General features: G+C 63.5%; 8 protein-coding genes across 8 annotated transcripts; 3 read left to right on the top strand and 5 right to left on the bottom strand.

Annotated features, from left to right (window-relative positions):
- Positions 1–378: 378 nt before the first annotated feature.
- Positions 379–4,791, top strand: AMSG_08792 (cyclic nucleotide-binding protein; the record flags this gene model as incomplete). The annotated part of the gene is made up of 3 exons (XM_013899107.1): positions 379–440; positions 1,681–2,812; positions 2,857–4,791. The coding sequence occupies 3 exons, from the start codon at positions 379–381 to the stop codon at positions 4,789–4,791; spliced, it is 3,129 nt and encodes a 1,042-aa protein (XP_013754561.1).
- A 123-nt stretch (positions 4,792–4,914) lies between these two features.
- On the bottom strand, positions 4,915–7,440 carry AMSG_08791 (glucokinase regulatory protein; the record flags this gene model as incomplete). The annotated part of the gene is made up of 3 exons (XM_013899106.1): positions 4,915–5,129; positions 5,165–5,288; positions 5,581–7,440. 3 exons carry the CDS (start codon positions 7,438–7,440, stop codon positions 4,915–4,917), a joined length of 2,199 nt encoding a protein of 732 aa, XP_013754560.1.
- A 152-nt stretch (positions 7,441–7,592) lies between these two features.
- AMSG_08790 (malate dehydrogenase) lies at positions 7,593–8,618 on the bottom strand (the record flags this gene model as incomplete). The annotated part of the gene is made up of 1 exon (XM_013899105.1): positions 7,593–8,618. The coding sequence occupies one exon, from the start codon at positions 8,616–8,618 to the stop codon at positions 7,593–7,595; it is 1,026 nt and encodes a 341-aa protein (XP_013754559.1).
- Positions 8,619–8,788: 170 nt separating this feature from the next.
- On the bottom strand, positions 8,789–10,233 carry AMSG_08789 (Ras-like protein Rab-7A). The gene is made up of 2 exons (XM_013899104.1): positions 10,153–10,233; positions 8,789–9,547 (listed from the first exon to the last, which is right to left on the bottom strand). The coding sequence occupies exons 1-2, from the start codon at positions 10,203–10,205 to the stop codon at positions 8,983–8,985; spliced, it is 618 nt and encodes a 205-aa protein (XP_013754558.1). The 5' UTR covers positions 10,206–10,233; the 3' UTR covers positions 8,789–8,982.
- A 314-nt stretch (positions 10,234–10,547) lies between these two features.
- On the top strand, positions 10,548–14,341 carry AMSG_08788 (uncharacterized protein; the record flags this gene model as incomplete). Its single annotated transcript, XM_013899103.1, has 2 exons — positions 10,548–10,552; positions 10,608–14,341. The coding sequence occupies 2 exons, from the start codon at positions 10,548–10,550 to the stop codon at positions 13,378–13,380; spliced, it is 2,778 nt and encodes a 925-aa protein (XP_013754557.1). The 3' UTR covers positions 13,381–14,341.
- AMSG_08787 (uncharacterized protein) lies at positions 13,288–14,803 on the bottom strand. The gene has a single exon (XM_013899102.1). It carries the CDS (start codon positions 14,752–14,754, stop codon positions 13,402–13,404), a length of 1,353 nt encoding a protein of 450 aa, XP_013754556.1. The 5' UTR covers positions 14,755–14,803; the 3' UTR covers positions 13,288–13,401.
- On the top strand, positions 14,651–17,869 carry AMSG_12200 (uncharacterized protein; the record flags this gene model as incomplete). The annotated part of the gene is made up of 3 exons (XM_013899145.1): positions 14,651–14,868; positions 15,054–17,207; positions 17,614–17,869. The coding sequence occupies exons 2-3, from the start codon at positions 15,664–15,666 to the stop codon at positions 17,867–17,869; spliced, it is 1,800 nt and encodes a 599-aa protein (XP_013754599.1). The 5' UTR covers positions 14,651–14,868; positions 15,054–15,663.
- Positions 17,870–17,906: 37 nt separating this feature from the next.
- AMSG_08784 (NEK protein kinase) lies at positions 17,907–19,994 on the bottom strand (the record flags this gene model as incomplete). Its single annotated transcript, XM_013899101.1, has 2 exons — positions 17,907–18,890; positions 18,930–19,994. The coding sequence occupies 2 exons, from the start codon at positions 19,992–19,994 to the stop codon at positions 17,907–17,909; spliced, it is 2,049 nt and encodes a 682-aa protein (XP_013754555.1).
- Between the last annotated feature and the right edge of the window lie 259 nt (positions 19,995–20,253).

Here is a 20,253-nt window from a genome sequence, read left to right as displayed (position 1 = left end):
GTCCTCGACGAAGTGTTGCCGACGGCTCGTTCAGGGACGTGCACGGAGGTCCGATTCCGCCTTGTCGACTGCTCCTGGGACATGGACTCGAGCACATCGAACTGGACACTTGTGTCGTCTGAAGTGTCAATGGGCTTGATGAGAGGCTTGCGCCGGCCGGATGATTGCCAAGCCTGGGTGATAGTCATGTACACCTGATGCAGATGTGGGTTCCTGGGCGGCAGCGGCCCTTCGTCGGCCCGCTTCCCGGACTGGGTCAAGAACACCTCCTGCTCGCGCACCCTTGACAGGAGGCGGTTGAGTTGCTTGGACACAGTCTGGGTAGACACTTGCCCACCGTCATCAGTATTGCCCCACTTCTCGTTCAAGATCTTGGCAATGGACCTGTGCATTCTGCCGGCAGTGGAGCTGGAGGAGTCGTACTTCGTCACCACGTCGTAGTACGCCTGGGCTAGATCCTGCATTCTTCCGGGCTCTCCCCAGCGGACACAAACGCGCTTTTTGCGATAGCGTGACGATGTGGTCTTTGCCTTGCGAGGTGAGCTTCGTGCTTCAGTAGTGTCCACTTCTTGGCTGCATGGCGCAGCGGGTGGGGACAAGACTGCCGTCTCGACGTTGCTGGTGTTGTCAGGCAAGGCCTGCTGTTTGCCCTCGGAACCAGCAGTAGGGGGATTCACCTCTTCGGCGGTATCATGAGACGCTTCTGAAGCTGAAGCATGCTGCATTTCGTCGCTCTGTGGCATCACGAGGTCCTGATCCATTGCGGCAGTGGTGGTAGAATCTACCGGCTGTCTGCGTGGTGACAAGGACACCAACGTGAGTGTATAACTCCCCTAACCCCCCCCCCCCTACGCCAGCAATACCGTACTGAAGTGTCTCTCCCCCATCATGTCGCTGCCATATCGCCGAAACTGTGCCCTACCTTGCGTAAGGGTAAGTCGAGTGTGGTGCTCCAACTCACGTCACTGCTGCGTAGCTGAGCTTGTGTGCCTTCAAAATTCGTTCAGTTGGGGCTCAGCCTGAACAGAAACTGAACGCACGCTCAATGTGTATGCGTTCACTCACACAACTGAACGCCAACTGAACGAGTCCACCGAATTTTTGCCGATCCCCTGAATCGTTCGGCGGGAGAATTGCGGGCGGACGGGCTGTGGCTCGGGCCTCCCCACCTGGCCACAGCCACACCGCACCGCACCACACCGCACCACACCGCACCCCCCTACCCCTCCTCCTCCTCACTCACCCACCCACCCTCCCACCCTTCTGTGCCATCCCCCTCCCATCCCACTCCCTCCCCCCCTCACCCCTCAACCACATCTCCCTCACCTACACTCTCTCAAGTCGGGCCAGCGGGAGCCTAGACCACGGCAAGACACCCAAAGGCGCCCCCCCCCCCCCCCCCCACCGCTGCTGAAACGAGTGAGTGGAAATGAGCTCAGAACATCCAGACTGCCATGGCTCTCCTCCTGGGACGCCGCCATCGGCGTCATCGGCCTCGTCGCTCGAAGCCTCGGTCAATCGCCCGTTGCTCTCGCAGCCGAACATGCCCAGGCGCGGTGGGCGGAGCTCGCCGAGGTTTGGCGGAGGAGGTACATCGCCGAGGTTTGGCGGAGGTGGCGGAGGTGGTGCGTCACCGCAGGTCGGCCGCCATGTCCGCAACCGATCGGCCGGATCCGCCAGTCCGTCGCATTCGCGCCCGCGGTCGCGTCCGCGGGTCCTGCCCGAGCTTGCCATCTTTCACACCGATGGACCTACGTTGCTCGAGAACTTGCGTGAGCGCGAGGCCAAGCGCGTGACGCTTGACGAGTCTGCGGCATCGAGCGCCCACTATGCACAGCCGGTCATCAACGTGACCAACGTCGATCCGGACTCGATGGCAGGCTCAAATCCGGACGCGCTGCCGTTTGTCATGCCGCTGCACACGGCCACGCCGGCGATATACGAGCTCGACGGAAGCCCAGCTAATACGTACAACATTGACGATCCTCTCGTGAATCTCTCGTCACTCGCGCCATTTGCGCCCAAGAGCGCTGCAGCACGTGCGCGCGCCGCGGCCGCCACGGCAGAGGCCGGCTCGGGAGCACCCTCGCCACATCTTGTGGGAGCGTCGTCGCCGTACTCAGCCGAGTTTGGCCCACGGACTGCCGCTGATGGCACCGTGAACGAGGCCGACGACGACCGCCGCCGCCGGTCGTGGGCCTCGGTCTTCTGCTGCTGCTGCTGCCGCAGCTCATCGAGCGTTACACCAGCAAGCAAGGTGCGTGCGTCGCGATCGGCGGTCGAGATCGGGATGCTCGGCGAGGAAAAGACCGGCTCCAAGACTGTGTTCCACCCGAACGCGCGGGGGCACCAAATCTTCGACCTCATCATCGCCATTGTGCTCATGTACATGGTCATGGTCATCCCGTTCCGGGTCTGCTTCTCGGTCGAGGCAACAGGCTTCTTTTTTGTCATAGAGTCGACGTTTGACGTCCTCTTTGTCATCGACATCATTGTCAACTTCCGAACAGCCTTCTACCGCTCCGGCGTTCTTGTCACCTCGCCGCGTGAGATCACATGTAACTACCTCAAGGGCTGGTTTGCCGTCGACTTTATCTCGGCGCTGCCCATCGACCTTGTTCTCACCATGACGGTCGACACCTCGTCGCGGAACTTGCTCCGGCTTCCCAAGCTTCTCCGCATTCTCCGGCTCATCCGGCTTGTCCGCATGGTCCGGCTCTTCCGTCTCTCGCGCATTTACCGAAAGTGGCAGGCCCACATGCGGGTCAACTCGTCGGTCTTCAAGCTCATCAAGCTCATTGTCATCCTGCTTGTCCTCTCGCACTTTCTCGCATGCCTTTCTTCCTCACCGCCGAGCTGCAGGACGCCGATGTGGTGACCTGGCTCGACGCTGCAGACATGACCAACAAGTACGTGGTACGCCAGTACGTCATCTCGTTCTACTTTGCTATTTCAATGATCACCACCACCGGGTACGGCGACATTGTGGGCGAGACGCTTGTCGAGCGCATCTTTATCATCTTTGCGGTCGTGGTCGGCGTCTCTATGTTCTCGTACGCTGTCGGTGAGATGACCTACCTTGTCCAGCGGATGTCGTTCAATCCGACGCGCAAACGGCTGGACGAGGTCAACGTGTACATGAAGTACCGCCAGCTTCCGCGCAAGCTGCGTGTCCTCATTCGCGAGCACTACATGTTCGCCTACACTCGGCACCGCGCGGTTCTCGATGAGGCGCGCATCCTTCGCGAGCTCTCCCCGGCTCTCCGGCTCACCGTCGCCCAGTTTATCATGGACGTCAAGCTCCGCAATGTCTCGCTGTTCAAGAACGTCTCGCCCGAGTTTGTCACCGAAGTCATCCTGCACCTCACCCCGCAGGCCGCCGCCCAGGGTGACCACATTGTCCGCGAGGGACAGATTGGCAATGAGCTGTTCATTCTCTCGCGCGGCATGGTCGAGATCCGTTCCGGCGACGGCAAGCTGGTGTACAAAACGCTCGGCTCCGGCTCGTACTTTGGCGAAATTGCGCTCATTTCCGACGACGCGCGGCGCACGGCCTCTGTTGTCGCCATCACTCCATGCGATCTCGACGTGCTGCGCAAGGAAGACTTCCAGGCCATCCTCGAAAAGTTCCCCAACGACGTCCCGCACATCGACATTGTGCCCACTGCTCGTCGCCGCCTTGCTGAAATTCGCCGCGCGCTCGTCGCCGTCGACGAGCTCCCGCCGCCGGGCACCGGCTCGCTCGATCCGTTGACTTCGATCCAGAACCTGACTCGCTCCAGCACTGCGTCGGCCATGGAGGGCTCGGCTGATGACAACGCGACAGGACAGGCAGCCGAGCGTCCAAGCGCCGTCGCCCGGTCGTCGGCTGTTTCCGACTCGGGGCGCCCGCGGTCCTCGTCGCTCTTTCTCGGCAATATCTCACAGACCCGTAACCCCGAGTCGGTCCGTGACGGCCTGGTGGCCATGGTCTCGGCCGCTGGCGACAAAAGCTCACTTCACGTCTCGAACGACCTGCTTTCGGCCATCGACGAGACCTCATGCGCCGCTTCTGCAGCTGGTACGTCGTCAGCGGGCATGTCGACCCATCCATCGGCGAGCTCGGTTGTCATGCGGAAGCCTCCAGCCAATACCAAGATCTCGCCGAAGCGCCCAGATAAGTCGTCAGCAGTCTCGTCGGTACACTCGTCGTCGTTGTCCTCCTCATCGTCGTTGTCGTCGAACGTCGTCTCGGAGGGCTCCAATGACCTGCCTGGCGCCGTGTCGGCCGACGCCGGCTCGGGTAGGTCGACAGGAACTAGCCATGCCACGCCGCGCCGGTTCGAGCGGGGCGCACTCATGCGCGAAGCTTCAAACCCACGTATGGCGGCCTCTCTGGTGCTATCGTCGCACGGGCGCCGCGGCAAGAGCTCGTGGGGCCACCAGCGGATGGGCTCGGGCTCTTTGAAGAAGCAGGTTTCCGATGATCAGGCCAGCTCAGCCGACGTTACACTCCTCTGCCAAGGCCGGCGGGCACAGGTCGCGATTCCTGCCCATGCTCGAATGCTGGCCGGCGCCTTTGTGTGGCTCAAGCGCGAGGCTGTGCTCGCGCTCGGCATCGACGCCACAGTTGCGCGGCTCGAGCTCTTTTCTCCATCGGCCGGCACTGGTGGATACAGCGCAATGACCAAGTCGCTCGAGAACATGCCTCCGGTCAACAGCGGTATCCGCATCCCCATCCTGGACGATACCGACGTGGCGATGCTCAAGACCGGCGACATGATCGAGGTATTCCCATCCTCGAACCCGTAGCAAGAGCCGTTTAGCCGTTTACGCCACGGAATGGACAGGTTTGTCCATCGCGCAAGCCGCGCTCGGCGACGCTGCACAGACGTCGCACGTCCATGAATTGTTGTAAAAGAGTAGTACAATGTGTTACTGGCTGCCACAGCAGAAAACAGTCGGCGATGCAGAGATGAACGCCGCACGCGGCGCAAAAGGTCCACGGCCGCGATCGCTTATCATGAAGCTACCGGCAGGCGAGGCAGTCGCGTCGCAGAGCGGCTCGCAGGGAAAGGTGGTGATGACGAGCAGCCGCTGCAGAGGGACGCTTCCGCTTGTGCGACGGCGCGGAACTGACGGCGTCGGCGCTGGCGGCGAGGGCGCGAACTGACGGCGTCGGCACTGGCGGCGAGGGCGTCGATGATGTCGTTGAGAAAAGCCACGCGAGTCATGACGGGGCGTGGGCTCGCGTCAGCGTAGAGCGCGTACGCGGCGTCCAGAGTCCAGTACAGGATGGCGTGCCACCACTTGCGCAGCCACGCCGACCGGCAAGCTCGTCCGTCGCAAGAAGATCCACAACTGATGCTCTCCTTCCCGGTCGTTGGGGTCGTCACCGCGGCAGCAACTCGGGCATCCTTCAGGCAGGCGTCTCCGTGTCGGCCGCCATCACGTGCAGGTACGCCTCCTACCTCAAGCCGCAGGCCAAGCAGGCGTCGCGCATCGTCTACTGGTGACCTGGAAGTCAAGCATCATCAAGTTGCTCACGTTGAGAGGCGCGACAACGCGTCCGAACGACCGTACCGTTAGGGGTTAACAAACAAGCCCGTGCGCCTCGAGCACCCGCGCCACCGATGGCTCCGAGGCGAGCAGGTCATCGAGAGTGTCAAGAGCGTCGTCACCGAGACCCGCGAGGAGCAGCGCCCGCGGAAGCACATTAGCGCGCGGCGTAGCAATCTCGATGTGGTGGCGGACCCGTTCAGCGCCCTCATCGTCGACGCCTGCGGCCGCAGCTTCGGCAAGCCCCGGCGCACCGTAGATGGCGCCCAGGAGGCAAGCGTGTGCCCGCTGCGTCGGAACCGCCATAAGTGTGGCAATCATGTCGATGGCCCGGTAGTAGAGCTTGTTGTTGTTGATGCCCATGTTGATCATGCGGTTGCCAAAGACGACGCCCTCGGCGACCTTGGCAAGTGTCGTCACCGTGTTGAGGATGATCTTCAGCGCAAGGTGGGCCCTTGCCTCGACCGCCAGTGTCGTCGCCTCGCCGGGTAGCGTGTAAGGACTCGGCCCGCGCAAATTGACGGTGACGGCGGCGGTGGCAAGGCCAACGAGGCTATCCCACTCGTAGCGAGCGTCCCCGACGAGCCCCGGCTCGCCGATGGCAACCAGACCAAGGACTGGGGTCGCCGCCGGCGACGGAAGCTCCAGCGCACCACGGAGCGCGGCCATGACGGCAGCAGCGGCATTGCCACCATCGGCGGCCGACTCGGCGGCAGTAGGCATGAGGCCGACGACAAGGTCGTTTGCGGTGAGGCTCGGCACAACAAGCGCGACAAAGGCATCCAGCGAAATGTCCAGCAGCGGCGAGTCGGGATGGGCAGCGATCATGTCGCCCTCGGCGTTACGGAGCGCGGCCCAACCGCGTGCCACAAAGGCACGGATCTGATCGGGTGGTGCACCGTAGGTGTCCACCATCTCCGAGACATCAATGACGCCCAGCGTTGCGGCATCGCCACCGCCGACGTAGTAGATGTGGCCGCCGCCGCGGACGGCTGCAGCGGCGGCGTCGACAAGATCCACCAGTGCCGGCCCGGCACCGTAGGCGGCGACACTAGCGTTGTCAAGCGAGTTGAAGCATTTGAGCAGCAGTCCTGGGCTTGCGGCCTTGGCGCCAGCCGCGATGGTGGCGGCGCCAGCGAGGACAGTGTCGAGAAGGACCTTAGTGGCGGATCCGCCCTTCATCCGCGACGAGCCAGCGACCGGCTCGGGACCAATGACCGGGTTGAGCAAAATCCACGAGGCCGGAGCAGCCGCGGCCGCGTCTGCAAACCGCCCGTTGAGAAGCGAAGCAAAAGTATGCGGCCAGCCCTCGATGGGCGCGTCACGAGCGAGCTCGGCTGGATTGAAGCCGATGAGAATGGCACCCGAGGCCGGATCGGCAGCGTAGTGGTGGAGCATGTACTCGATCTGACCAGCAACATACGGCGCCGAGAGCCCGCACGAGATGCCGACGTAGACAACGTGAGCTGGCGGAGAGGGCGCAGAGGCAATGGCGGCAGCTAGGTCGTCGGCCCCGAGGTGCGGATCGTCTTCGGGTAGCTCGCGCGAGAGGACCAGGGCCACGTCGCCACCGGCGAGGGTGTAGGCAAAGCGAGGCGCCGGAGCCACGGCGTTGTAGGCAGTGGCGGTGAGGAAGGCCAGCCGACCGGACGTTCCACATCCGCCGAGCACCACCAGGGTTTCGTCAGCCGCCGCTGAACGGAGAGCCGGAGCCAGGAGAGCGGCAGCCGCCGCCGCAGCCTCCAGCAGGGGCGGGTCGACAAGGCCTGGGTATGGGGTGGAGCCAGCATACACACCTGCGTCGGCAGCTGCAAGGAGGCGGATGGCATGGGGTGTGGTTGCTTGCGACAGCTTGGTTGTCAGGGCATGCGCCTGCTCGGTGACACGGGCGGGAGTGGTCATCGAGTCAGGTGCAAAGTCGGCTGGGCTACGGCTACGGCCACAAGGCTGGGCAGTGATGGATGACAATGATGATGATGATGATGATGATGATGCGATGGGCGCTTAACTGGGCGGCGACTACGGGATTGCGGCTGCAGGTGCGGCGGGAGTGGTTAGAGGTTCGACTCGGCGAGGAAGGCAAGGGCGGCTTCGCGCTCGTCGATCAGCTCGGCCTGGGTCTTGTCGAGCATGCTCTGCGAGAAGGCGTCGATGTCGAGGCCATCGACGACATTAATGTCGCCAGTGGCCGCGTCGATGGTGACGGGGAAGGAGAAGATAATACCTTCGGCAACGCCGTAGTGGGTGCCGTCCGAATAGATGGCCATGGAGACGATGTCGTCGGGCTCGGTCCCGAACCACCAAGTGCGCATGTGGTCGGTGATGGCCTTAGCGGCCGACATGGCGGACGAGAGCTTGCGGGCCTTGATGACGGCGGCGCCGCGGGTCTGGACGGTGGTGACGAGCTCGTCGCGGGCCCAGGCCGACTCGGCGAGATCCATGACGCGCGACAACGAGCCATCAGCGTTGGTGACAGTGCCGTGCGAGACGTCCGGGTACTGGGTCTTGGAATGGTTGCCCCAAATAAAGGTGTTGCGGACGTCAGCAACAGCGACGCCGAGCTTGCAGGCGACCTGCGCCTTGAGGCGGTTGTGGTCGAGGAAGGTGAGGGCAGTAAAGGCCGACTTGGGGAGCGACGAGCCGGTAGTGAGGGCAATGAGCGCGTTGGTGTTCGCCGGGTTGCCCACCACTAGCACACGGACCGAGGGCTTGGCGTGTGCGGCAAGGGCGGCACCCTGGGCCTTGAAGATCCCGGCGTTGGCCTTGAGCAGATCGGCGCGGACCATGCCCTCGCGGCGGGGCATGGCGCCGACAAGAATGGCGACGTCGACATCGGCAAAGGCCTCGGCAGGCTTGTCGGTCACCACAAAGTCGACCAGCAGCGGGAAGGAGCAGTCCTCCAGCTCGAGTGTCACCCCGCGGAGAGCGCCGAGGGCAGGCGTGATGTCCAGAAGATGCAGGACGACAGGCTGGTCGGCACCAAACATCTCGCCCTTGCAGATGTTGGCGAGGAGCGAGTAGCAGATTTGTCCCGCAGCGCCAGTGACGGCCACGCGGATGAACGGCTTGAGGTTGGACATGTGGGTGATGGGAGGTGGTTGGAAGTGGGGTGCCTCCTCTTTCCCCCCCTCGGTGCGCTCCGCAAAAGTGGGTGGCTTTGGGCCGACAGCTTGCGGTGGGGTGAGCAGCCACGTGGAGGGTAGTAGAGAGCCAAAGGTAGGAAAAAAAAAAGAGAGAGAAGGCACAAGACTGGGGAGAAGCACGGGTGTGTACTGGAGGGTAAACAGATGGCACGGATGGATGGGAAGGTGGTGGTGGAGGTGGGGTGGCAAGAGGTGACAAGGGTGGCAAGGATCGAGGGCGAGGAGGAGGCGAGAGCAAGGGTGAAAAGGGTCGAGAGAAAGCGCGACGCACATGACCAACACGGGATGCGAGTCAGTGCGATCAGCAGCAGCCCTTCTTCTGCTTCGGGGGCGGGTCATGGAGCTTGATAGCCGACGGGGGCGGGAAGCCGAGGTCGACATCGTTCTCCTGCTTGAGAGCGTTCTTGGCAATGGTGTGGAAGGCCTGCTCAACTTCGACGTTCTCCTTGGCTGATGTCTCAAAGTAGGGGATGTTGCCCTTGAGGGTGCACCAGGTCATCGCACGCTTGGTCGAGATGCGGCGCTGGTCTTCCAGGTCGATCTTGTTGCCAAGGACGACAAACGGAAAGTTGTCCGGGTCGCGCGGGCCGGCCTGGATAAGGAACTCATCGCGCCACGAGTCAAGATTCTCGAAGGTCTTGGGAAGGTTGACGTCGAACACGAGGACGCAGCAGTCGGCACCGCGGTAGAAGGCAACGCCGAGCGACTGGAACCGCTCCTGCCCAGCCGTGTCCCAGATCTGCATCGTCACCAGCCGGTCCTCAACCATCACCTCCTTGGTCAGAAAGTCGGCCCCAATGGTAGCCTTGTACTGCGACGAGAACTTGCTGTTCACGTACTGGTTCATCAGCGAGGTCTTGCCCACACTGTCCTACTGTGTGAGTCGTGCGCGCCGTGCCGACTGTGACGGTCGCATGTGACACTCGCCGCCCCCCACTCGGGCTGACAGGCGCCATGCCCTGCACCGCCTCTACACACACGCTAATCCACCGGCAACCTCCGCAGCAATCTACGGACCACCATGGCTACATGCCCCTACATCCTGCCGCCGATTCGTGGCGTAGCACGGCTTCCACGGGTCACGCCCTGCGCCAACATGGCGACGGCGGGGTGCTTCCACCAAAGGCGCAAAAATCGCACCAATAGCCTTTGCGACGGCAAAGGGGGGGGGGAGGGTAGGCACGACGGGACAAACCTCACAGGGGGGGAGGGGGGCAGGGGGAGGGGAAGACGGATACGTGGCCACACATGGGCATGTCTCATCCTTGTGTGTTCTGTCGGCCGTGTCTTTCCCCGTCAGACCTCCCAGGTCAAAGGCAGGCCGAGGGTACACCCGAAGGGGCGGAGCGTGTTCCACATTCTGACCGCGCGACGGGCCATCCACCCGACGGCGTGCGGGGGTGGGCAAGGGGGGGGTACTAGGGGAGGGCAGAACAAGGCAGGAGAAAGATTTGAGAAGTGGAGAACGTACCCCGAGTCGCCAAGGATAATGACCTTCAGCAGGACCTTCTTGCGCGTCGCCATGGTCTTCCTGTTTGTAGAGATGAGAGGAATGTCAGACGGTGGTCACGAAAGGCTGCCTGGTTTTGTGGCCACGCTTCGAATACACCTTCCCTTCCTCCCCTGGTTGCTGTCTTCCACACACCGTTTCGGCGCGTGACTTGCCCGCATGCCCTGCCCCTCCCACCATCCATCCCTTCCAACCCGAAAACAATTGCCATGGCACTGTATGCCCAAAGTGCGGCTGAGGGCATACGGTAGGACGATCAAGTCAGGGAAGGGGATAATGTACATCCCCTGGGGCTCTTCACTATTTATCATGTCGTCATCGATTAATCGAATCATGTCGTCAACGATTAATCGTCGATGTCGTCGATTTGCCCCACACCCTCACCTCGCCTCCCTCCCCCTCCACCCTTCACACAGGCCACGGGATACAACGGGACAGACCCGTCTTTCCCCGCCGCTGACGGCAGAAATGGCGTCGTCATCGACCTCGTTGGACTTTTCCACCTCGTCTCAGAGCGGCTCTAGCGCCAGCAGCGGCCCGCCGCCGGCCGTCCCTCCGCTGCCGCCCTCCTCGGCGGCGTCAGCGGCAAGACCGGCGCCTGCAGTTCCGGCTCGCCCGCCGGACCGAGCGCAGACGCGAGCTACCGCTGGTTCAGACAGCAGCTCGTTCTCATGTGGAAGCAGCTCGGAAAGCGAGAGTGGAAGCGAGGCACCTGTCCCGGCCGCTCGGTCAGCGGCCCGAGCTCGAGCACCAGCACCAGCGCGTGCACCACCAGCCCCTACACCAACGCCAGCTCGGGCGCAAGCGGCGCCTCGCGAGTCTGGCGATGGGGGACAGGCGACACCGCGGACGCCGCGGAAGCACGGCTGGGACATTCTGCGGTCGCATCCAAAGCTCTCGCAGGCTGCACGAGTCCTCAATCGATCGGCTAGCAAGATCCAGGCCGACCGCGGGCGGGAGGACGAGAGCATCGGCGAGGCTGACAGCGGGAGCGAGTCGTACACGGTCGATTACTCGTACTCGGGCTCGAGATCATGGACTGACGAGGGCGAGAGACTCGGCAGCTCTGCCGAAGCAGCGCGAGCCCGGCGCAAGCGGCGCGAGCGGCGGCGGGCGCAGTTGACAGGCGGGGCGCGGCAGCGGTCATCGATATTTGCGTCTGCGCTCGACCACGAGCTCAAGTCGGATGCTTGGCTGGCTCTGGCGCAGGGCCAGGTGAAGCAAGAGCTTTCTCTGACAGACAAGTTGCTGCAGGAAGAGCTGTACGCGACGGTGCCGGGGACGCCGATGCCGGACCACATGGCAGCGCAGGAGGCGGCGCTCGCCGAGCTGGAGGCAGCGGTGGCGCGCGACTCGGCGATGCTCACGTCGTTCCGCGACGCGCTAGGACGGGCCAAGGATGCCGCAGGCAACCTGCGGAGCGGACTAGAGGCGGTCGAGGCCAAGCTCGACGTGGTCGAGTCGCTGGTCGTCCCCATCCACACGGTCACCTCCCAGCTGCAAACGACGCACGCCAATCTCGAGGCGACGACAGAGTTGCTGGAGGAGGCGCTGGCGCACTACGCGGTGCCTGGTGAGCTGGCCCAGGTTGTCTCGCAGCCTGCCCGACAGGAACGGTACAAGCCGGTGGTCCGGGCTGTGGAGCGGATCGACGCGGCGCTGGCGTTCTTTGGAGCGCACCCCGAGTATGCCGATGCTAAGGCGACGGCGGCGACACTGCGGACCATGCGGGCCAAGGGCTTGGAGAATGTAGGCGAGATGGTGGCGCGGGTAGCGACGACGTCGTGCGCCAAGGCGCGCCTTGCGGCCGAGTACGTCGGAGTCGAGGGGGCGTGGCCGGTGGCGTCAGATGCCGCAAGCCTGCTCCTCGATGTGGCGCCGGCGCTGAGCGGAGCGCGGTACACCGCGCATGAGGCAGTGCTGGCGAGCGCGAGGCGAACCGGCCTGATGGCGTCGCTCAAGGCCGAGGCTGTGGCGCTCGGAGCGGACGCACCGGCGAAGAGTGGGAGCAGGCGACGGAGCGGGCGGCGCCGGGCGCGGTCGGCCGAGACTGGACCCCACGTCCACTGGTACACCAAGGGCTCGCTGCCGTACCTGAAGCTGGTGCAGAGCTTTCTCGGGATGGCCGAGGCCGAGCGCGAGTTTGCGACGCGGCTCTTTACGCTCGACTCGTTTGATGCCAACTTTAAGACCGTGGTCGAGGCCTCGGTGGACTACCTCGTTGAGGTCGGGAGCGGGGCAGTGGCGCGGAGTGAGGAGTCTATGCGGCCGCTGGTGACGATGGACGTGGTCGGCGTGCTGTCAGAGACTTTTGTGGCGTTTGCGAGCGTGCTGCGCGGCGTCGATGGCATCGGTCTTGCCACTGGCCTCTCCAAATTTATGGACTCGCTCAACGGAGCATTGCGGGCGTGGCTGACGTCGTTTGTGGCCTCGGTGGCATCGCACTCTGCCAAGCAAGTTCCCAAGGATGGAACCGTCTCGGAGCACACCGCCAACACGCTCGGCTACGCCCGGGCGCTGCTCGACTACGAGGCGCTGCTGCAATCGCGGCTGCCAGCGGTGTCGTGGCGCGAGGCGGGCGAGGCGAGCGGCAGCGGCGAAGCGCGGGCAGCGACAACGCCGCTGGGCGAGTACATGTGCAAGGTCCTCCGCACGCTCGAGGATAACATCCACGCCAAGGCGAGGAGCTACAAGGTCGACTCGCTGCGGCACATCTTTCTCCTCAACAACTTTCACTACATCGTGAGCTCGGTCCGGTCGTCGGGCCTCGCCTCGGTCGTCCCGGGCGCGCTGGTGGGCGAGTTTGAGGCTCAGGAGGCGCGGGCCCGCGAAAAGTACCAGCGGACGTGGGATGCGGCCATGACGCATTTGCTCGACAAGAACCTTGCGCTGAAGGCATCGGGAGGCGAGTCGGCCAAGCTGTCCAAGTCTGACCGCGAAAACATCAAGAGCCGGTTCTCCAAGTTCAACGCCGAGTTTGAGGCCATCACAGCGGCCGCGGCAACGTACACGGTGGCGGATCCGGAGCTCCGCGACGCGCTCAAGGCCGAATCAAAGGAGCGATTGCTCCCGCTGTACACTCAGTTTGTGGCGCGGTATCGTGACGTCTCGTTTACCAAGAACTTGTACAAGTACCTCAAGTATATGCCCGAGACGGTTGCGGAGAAGATGGACCGCGCGTTTGCATGACGCGCTCTGCATGGTGCTGGATCACTCGTCGACGTCGTTGATGTTGATGACGTACGTCTTGCCGGGCTCCCACTTCATGGTGACCACGGGTGTGTCGATTGCGTACGCGTCCGACGTCTCGGAGATGTCAGACTCGGTGTCGACGGCAGGCGAGCCCGAGACTGGGAAGCTTCTTGGCGGGACTGGCGGCCGGACGTCAGCATCAAGCACGGCGTCAGATGCGTCCATGTCGACCAGGTCGTACTCGAGGTCGATGTCCGAGTCGGTGTCGCCTGAGCGGACGTCGATAACCTCAAAATCGTGCGAGGCCGACGACGCGTCCAACATGTCTCCAGCGCTCGACTCGTCGTCGCCAGCGTTCGAGTCGGAAGCCGAGACGATGACGTGCTCAAGCTCGGTGAGCGGCTCATCGGCGGCATGAGGCGACATAGGGACAGTAGAGGCCGGGGCTGGAGCTGGGCTGTTGTCTGTGTCCGACTCGGTGGGGCTCTCGCGCATGGCGTCCTCAATAGCCTCCTTCTCGGCGAGCCGAACTTTCCACGAGTCGACCAACTCGAGCCAGCGCTGGATGAGGGCCACGAGCGATTTGCGGCGAGCCCGGACCAAGTCTGAGCCGTGCGACGGGATCGAGTCGAGTTTGAGCATGCCGTGATGCATGAGCATCTCGCCAAGGCCGACGGCGTCGACCTCGCGGGCGGTGTTGTTTGCGAGCTTGGCCTCAAACTCGCGGACAAGCTCCGTCACCTTGTGCATGACATCGCGAAGAGCGCGGAGGTGGTCGAGGATGTGGGAGCGGCGGACGAGCCAGCCGCGGACAGCTGCCTGGATGACGATGGCAGAGGCGTGGCGGACCTCGGGCAAAGCCCGGCGGCGGGCCTCGGCCTCGGCCACCCGGCGGGCCTCGTGCTGGCGGGCGGCGGCCTTGCGACGCTCTTGGGCACGGCGATGGGCGCGAGCGTGGACGGCGTCGTGCTGCTGCCGTCGCGTGTGCGCCGGTGACGTGCGGCGAACCTCGTGCCGCGGCGGTTCCCACGACGACTCGCCGGTAAAGGTATCAACGTAGTATGGATCACCGGTCAGCGGGTGGCGGCGCTCCTCCCAGCGCGATGCCGAGCGCCAGTCCGGAGGCCGCCTGCCACGGGAGCTGAACACCGTCTTGGGCCGAGGCCCGGAGCTGCGACGGTGGGTGTACCTCTCAGGCGACATGTGTGAGCGGTGACTCGGAGCAAAGAACGAAGCGAGTGGATCAACTGTGTACATGGAAGGGACAAGGCTTTGGCGCCCCGATCTCGATCGGCGCTGATCGTATCCTCGCCCTTTTGATGAGAGTCGTCGGAATCTTTCGTGAAGCTTTGACTGCATCACTCTGCTCATCTGGTGGCGGTCCCGATATTATCCAAGCTGAGGCATCCGCGACAATCATGACTCCCACCCTCCCTCCCCCCTATCAGGCCGATCCCCGCCATTACTGGTGTTTACATAAGGAGTGTACGTATGTATGTATGGTGCGAGGGGCGAAGAGATGATGGACGGAGAGGGGATGAAGGCGTGCGAGTTGGCATTTGTGGGTTTCGTTCCCGATTGTCACGGTTGTCACCATTGTTCGCGAATGTGACCACTGTCGCCGTTGTTCGTGACTAACACCATGGCCATGCCATGTCGTCTCTGCGCAGCCGCTGATGGTTGTAGATGATAGTGATCGAAGACAGATTGACTGGTTGATTACGTACGTTGCCATCTTCAACCGGCTTGGCGTGAGCAGTCGGCGGTGGTTGATCTGACCACCGCACACATCCATCGGCAGTGCATGACTTGACGGACCTCCCTCTACTTGACCACCTTGCCACAGCCAAGGTCTATATCCCGATGATATGTCGAGCAGCCGAACCGGCGATTGTAACCATTGTTCCTGCCTGGTCAAGACCTTTGTGACTACTGTTCCCCATCAAGACCATTGCCACCATTGTTCTTGATTATGCCCATTGTGACCATTGCCACCATTGTCTTGATTATGCCCATTGTGACCATTGTGACCATTGTTCTTGATTATGCCCATTGTGACCATTGCAACCATTGCGACCATTGCTCCCAATCATGACCATTGCCACCATTGTGTGTTCCCCATCAAGACCGTCCAGTCCCCTTGCTATTATTTGCTTCCCAATGGTTCAAATTCATGGACACAAACCAACCACCGTGTTCCACGGGTCACGTGGCGGATGACGACCAGTTGGCGCCACGCACTTCACGCTCTCCCCTGGCAAAAGGCCGAGTGGCAGGATCATGGCGACAGCAGTGGCGTGGTTTGAAGCCGCAACGGGAGAAAGCGACCTGCCAGATGCCTCCCTTGCCGTCGATGGTGGCTGCCGCTGCGTCTGCGCCATGCTCGGCTCCGACGCCTGCTGGGCATGCACCGGTCGGGCTGGGCCTGCTAGCCTGACTGCAGACTCGCGCCGGGCCGGGGCCGCCGGCCAGACCGCGCTGCGCCAGGCTGGAAAGGCCATTTCCCGCCACGATGTGGCTCGTCTCGCGGCGCTGCTGGTCATGGTGCCGACAACCGGGCCCGAGGCTGCGGCAGCCGCCGGCGCGTTGCTCGGCGCCTGCGTCGAGGCCCACGCCCCGCGGTGTGCCGCTGTGGTTCTAGGCGCACTCGGTGGCGCGCTGGAGGCCCACACACAGGAGAGGGTCTGGCCGCTGCATCGCGCCGCGGCGGCCGGCGATGGCTGGATAGTGGCGGTCATGGCGCTGTTCGGACTCTCGGTCCACGGCGCGCCCGCGGGCGCCCGCGGCGCGCCGCCGGTCTGTCCGCTCCACGCCGCTGCCGCGCACCCGTGCGGCGCAGCCGCTGTCGCAGTTCTTCTCGCTGCCGGGGCTGATCCACACGGCCGGGTGCCCCGCACTGACGGCGGTTTTGACGACTCGCCGCGGATCGGGCGCCACGGCTCAACGCCGCTGCTCGCCGCATGCCAGCGCGGGGAGCTGCGGTCTATCGAGCTGCTATTGGATGCTGGCGTAGCACCGGATCTTGTTTATCCCAGCTTTGCCGGCCTCCGGAACGCCACTGGAGTGTATGTGGCGGCGGCTGCCGGTCGGGTTCATGCGCTGCGGCTGCTGCTGGCCGCCGGTGCCACCCTGCACGCCACCCACGGGATGACGGCCATGGACGCCGCTGCCCGATTCGGCGACACCGGCATGCTCGAGCTTATTCTACTCACACTCGAGGAGCGCCAGTTTGAGACCGGCCCGGTTGTCCCGCTCAAGGTCTTTCGCTCGATCCGACGTATCGCGTCAGACTCGCGACACGCCGGTGCGCGCGCCACTCTCGACTACTTGCGGCATCCAGGCACCGGCCCGCTCCACCGGGCTCTGCACGAGTTCCCACGGGCGCGGAGTGCTCTCGCGGTCGTCACCCGTGATGTGGCCGCGCTGGGCGCACTGTGCTCGGCGCCTCTATGTGCGCTGCAGGCCGCCACCGGCCTCAGCGCCGACGTCTGGATCGCATACATTCTGCCGCATCTGGCATCACCGGCAGACGCCGCATTTGGCTTTGTGGCTCCGCTCTCGCGCCGCTGCACCGCCCGCCCACGTATGTCTGACATCGAGCTCGCCCTCGCCGCCCTCTCGACCCGCACCGGCCAGCTGCAGCTGTGGACGCCGCCGCCGTGGTTGCGCGCGGCGTCCAAGACCAAGCGGGCATCGGCGCTCTCCTTCCGCCTGCTCTTTGTCGCCAAGGCCGTCTTTCACCTCATCGGATGCGATCCCGCGACTCTGCCGTGGTATCTCCGCACCACCGCGCCGGTCCAGCTCTGCCCCGACGCGCCCGCCTCGTCCGCTGGCATGTGCACCATATCGTGATCAAGGCCCGACCTCCCCTGTTCTCGCCGATGAATGAACATATCCAAGCTCAGCTCGACTCGCCCAGGTGGTCAATGACCTTCTCTTCCGACGGCATCCCGGGCAGTGACGGGAGGCTGTTGAACCACAATCGCACGCGAGTACAACACGCTGTGTGCGTCTCCCCTTGCTCGGCAGCAGTTCCGAACACCGACGACAGCGACACCACCACACCCACCGCCACCCACCACCGCACACCACCACACAACACTACAACACCATACGCACAAGACAGTACCTCACCGCACTACACCATACCAACACAACTTGCTCCTCGTCCCTCCCTCCCCACCGCATCCCCTAATCCCTCCCCCAACACTCCCAACAAAAAGGTCGTAGTTTGACAACCATGGCCGAGCTCCCCCCGCTGCAGAAGGATGCAGCAACAGGCGAAGAGTACTATGCGCTCTCGGCCAACAGACGGGTGTACCTGTCCAAGTTCAACGGCAAGTCACTGCTCCACATCCGCGAGTACTACACCGATGCAGGCGGCGAGCTCAAGCCTTCGCGCAAGGGCGTCGCTCTCTCGGAGGAGCAGTTCCTGGCCCTCCTCGCCGCTGCCAACGACATCGACGCCGCGCTCGACGCGTTGTAGGTGTTCAGCGGCACGGGCATGCCACGTGGAGTAAAGTTTACTCGTCCGAGCCCTCGATGAGCAGCTTCTGGAACGAGGCTGTCCGCATCCGCCGCATGACCACCGGCGGCGCTTGGGCGAGGACAAACGCGCGGTCCTCATCGGTGAGCTCGGTTTTGGCCCTTCCGCGGCGACTGCCGGTTCGGCGCTCGCCAATGGACCGCAACTCTGGCACTACACCGGCCGATGCGCTGCTTGGAGAGAAGACACCGACATCCGAGCTGGAGCGGACCATCCGCGCATATCGCTCGGCGAGGACGTCAAAGGCGCGCTCCTTCAGCCGCGGCGAGACGCCCGACGCCGAGCCCGAGCCCGCCGTACCCGAACCCGGCGTGCCCGAGAGCATGCCATCCTGGCCAGGCCTGGCAATCTGTGAGCGAAAAGCGTTGTGAAACTTGGTGATGCCGTCGACCCAGGCGTCGGCGACGTCGCCAGACTCGGCCACCAACAGCGCCGAGCTCGACGAGCGCGCAGTCTCGACATGGATCTCGAGCGCCGCATCGAGCGCGGCATCGTCGAGCCCCGCGCCGCTGGCAGCCGCGCTCGCTGCAGGCGGCACATCGTCGGGCCGCAACCGGTACACCCGGACGCTTCCACTCAGCCTCATCGACCCAAACGCGGCCTCGGGGCCACGCCGCCACGCTTCCTGCGATCGCCACCAGTACAGTCGCGCGTGCGCCTCGTGTAGCTCGTAGAAGAGCTTTTTCCACGACACTCCGTTGAACTTGTGCAGCCAGCCAGAGAGCACTTTGTCCAGCACCGTGACAGCCACGCGCAGCTTGGGAATGCGCCCGTCCGCCTGCGTCTTGCATGGCGACTCGGCCATCGACGACTCGGACGAGAGCGAGGTACCCGGTCGCGTGTCGGCCTGCGCACTGCTGCCGCAGAGCGCATCCGCTGTCGGCGGCGAGCACGCTTCGGCTTGCGCCACCTCGGCCTCGGCTTTGAGTGCATCAGAGAGCAACGATCGCGTGGGCTTGCCCTGTGGCCGGCCACTACCACCACCGTCATTGCTACCAACGCTGCCGCCGGCCTGGGCCAAAGCCGGCGTATCCACCGACGCCGCGCGCGCCTCCTCGAGCATCAGCGCCAGTGAGCCAGAGCCCGACGACGCCAGCGACTCGGAAAGCGCGGCGGCGTACGGATGGACCTCACGTGGCGAGGCAACAACCAAATTGTCGGACGAGACGTCTCGGAGCACCGACGCCGGCTCTGGTGGCACCTCAAAGGTATCGGGGAGGTCGTCAATCTGGAGCCACGAGTCGCGAAGCTTTCGTCGCGCGCTGTTCCGAGAAAACTCCTCCAGGTACTGCGTCCGGGTCAGCAGGCTCTTGACCCGCGGCTTGATAATCGGATGGTTGAGGAGGGTCGTGACCGACGGTCGCTGGTCCGGCGCATGCTTCATGATCGAGTCGTAGAACGCCTCGAGCTGGGGCGAGTACTGCCCGCGCGGCAGCCGCGGCACCTTGCCCGAAAGCACCCGCCTGACAACCGAGCGAAAGGCGGGGCCGTAAACACCACCGTCGACCTCTTCGTCGTCATACGACGACTGCCAGCTCGCCTCTGAGTCGTAATCATCGTCGTCCGACTCGGAATCCGAATCGCCCTCGCCCGAGAACGGGCGGTAGAGCGAGCATAGCTCGTAGAGGATGCATCCGAGCGACCAGACGTCGGCCTTGGAGTTGTACTCGGACGTAAAGACCTCGGGTGCCATGTAGAACGGCGTTCCACATGCCAGATCCATCGACGCCACCTGCGCAGTCATGAGCCCAGTGAGACCAAAGTCGCCGAGCCGAATCGTGCCGTCCTTGGCCAGAAACACGTTCTCGGACTTAAGGTCGCGGTGGATGATCTTCTTGTCGTGGACGTGCTTGAGCGCAAGGGCAAGCTGAGTGAACAGATTCAGCACCTCATCCTCCGAGTAGTAGTCCATGCCCGCCCGCCTCCGGGCCACGACAGCCGCACCCAGCTCACCACCCTCTGCAAACTCCATCACAATGCACAATGTCCGCTTATCGACAAACGACTCTTCCAGCGCAATGATGTATGGATGCGACAACGCGAGGAGTGCCGAGACCTCGTTCATCGCATGCTCCACAGCTAGAAAGCGAGATATAATATACATAAATATATATGTGGGGTGTGACGGCCGATGTTCATGTATGAGAGAGAGAGAGTGTGTGTGTGTGTGTGCGTGTGTGTGTGTGTGTGTGTGTGTGTGTGTTGCCCGAGAACGTGAGTATGATCATGCGGCAATGAGCCATTCTCGTGCTTCGACATCATACGGGAAGGGGGGGGGGGGGGGAGGGGGGGGGGAGGTGGAGGAAGGGTGGAGAGAGAAGAAA

This window comes from Thecamonas trahens (assembly GCF_000142905.1).
Source record: "Thecamonas trahens ATCC 50062 unplaced genomic scaffold supercont1.48, whole genome shotgun sequence".
Classification (NCBI taxonomy): Eukaryota; order Apusomonadida; family Apusomonadidae; genus Thecamonas; species Thecamonas trahens.
The sequence above is the reverse complement of the archived record's forward strand: the minus strand, read 5'-3'. Positions and strand labels throughout refer to the sequence as shown.

Coding starts and splice junctions, on each gene's coding strand:
- AMSG_08789 (XM_013899104.1), bottom strand. CDS start 10,205: ATGGCGACGCGCAAGAAGGTCCTGCTGAAGGTCATTATCCTTGGCGAC. Junction 9,548..10,152: donor ATTATCCTTGGCGACTCGGG/GTACGTTCTCCA, acceptor ACAGTAGGACAG/TGTGGGCAAGACCTCGCTGA.
- AMSG_08787 (XM_013899102.1), bottom strand. CDS start 14,754: ATGAGCAGAGTGATGCAGTCAAAGCTTCACGAAAGATTCCGACGACTC.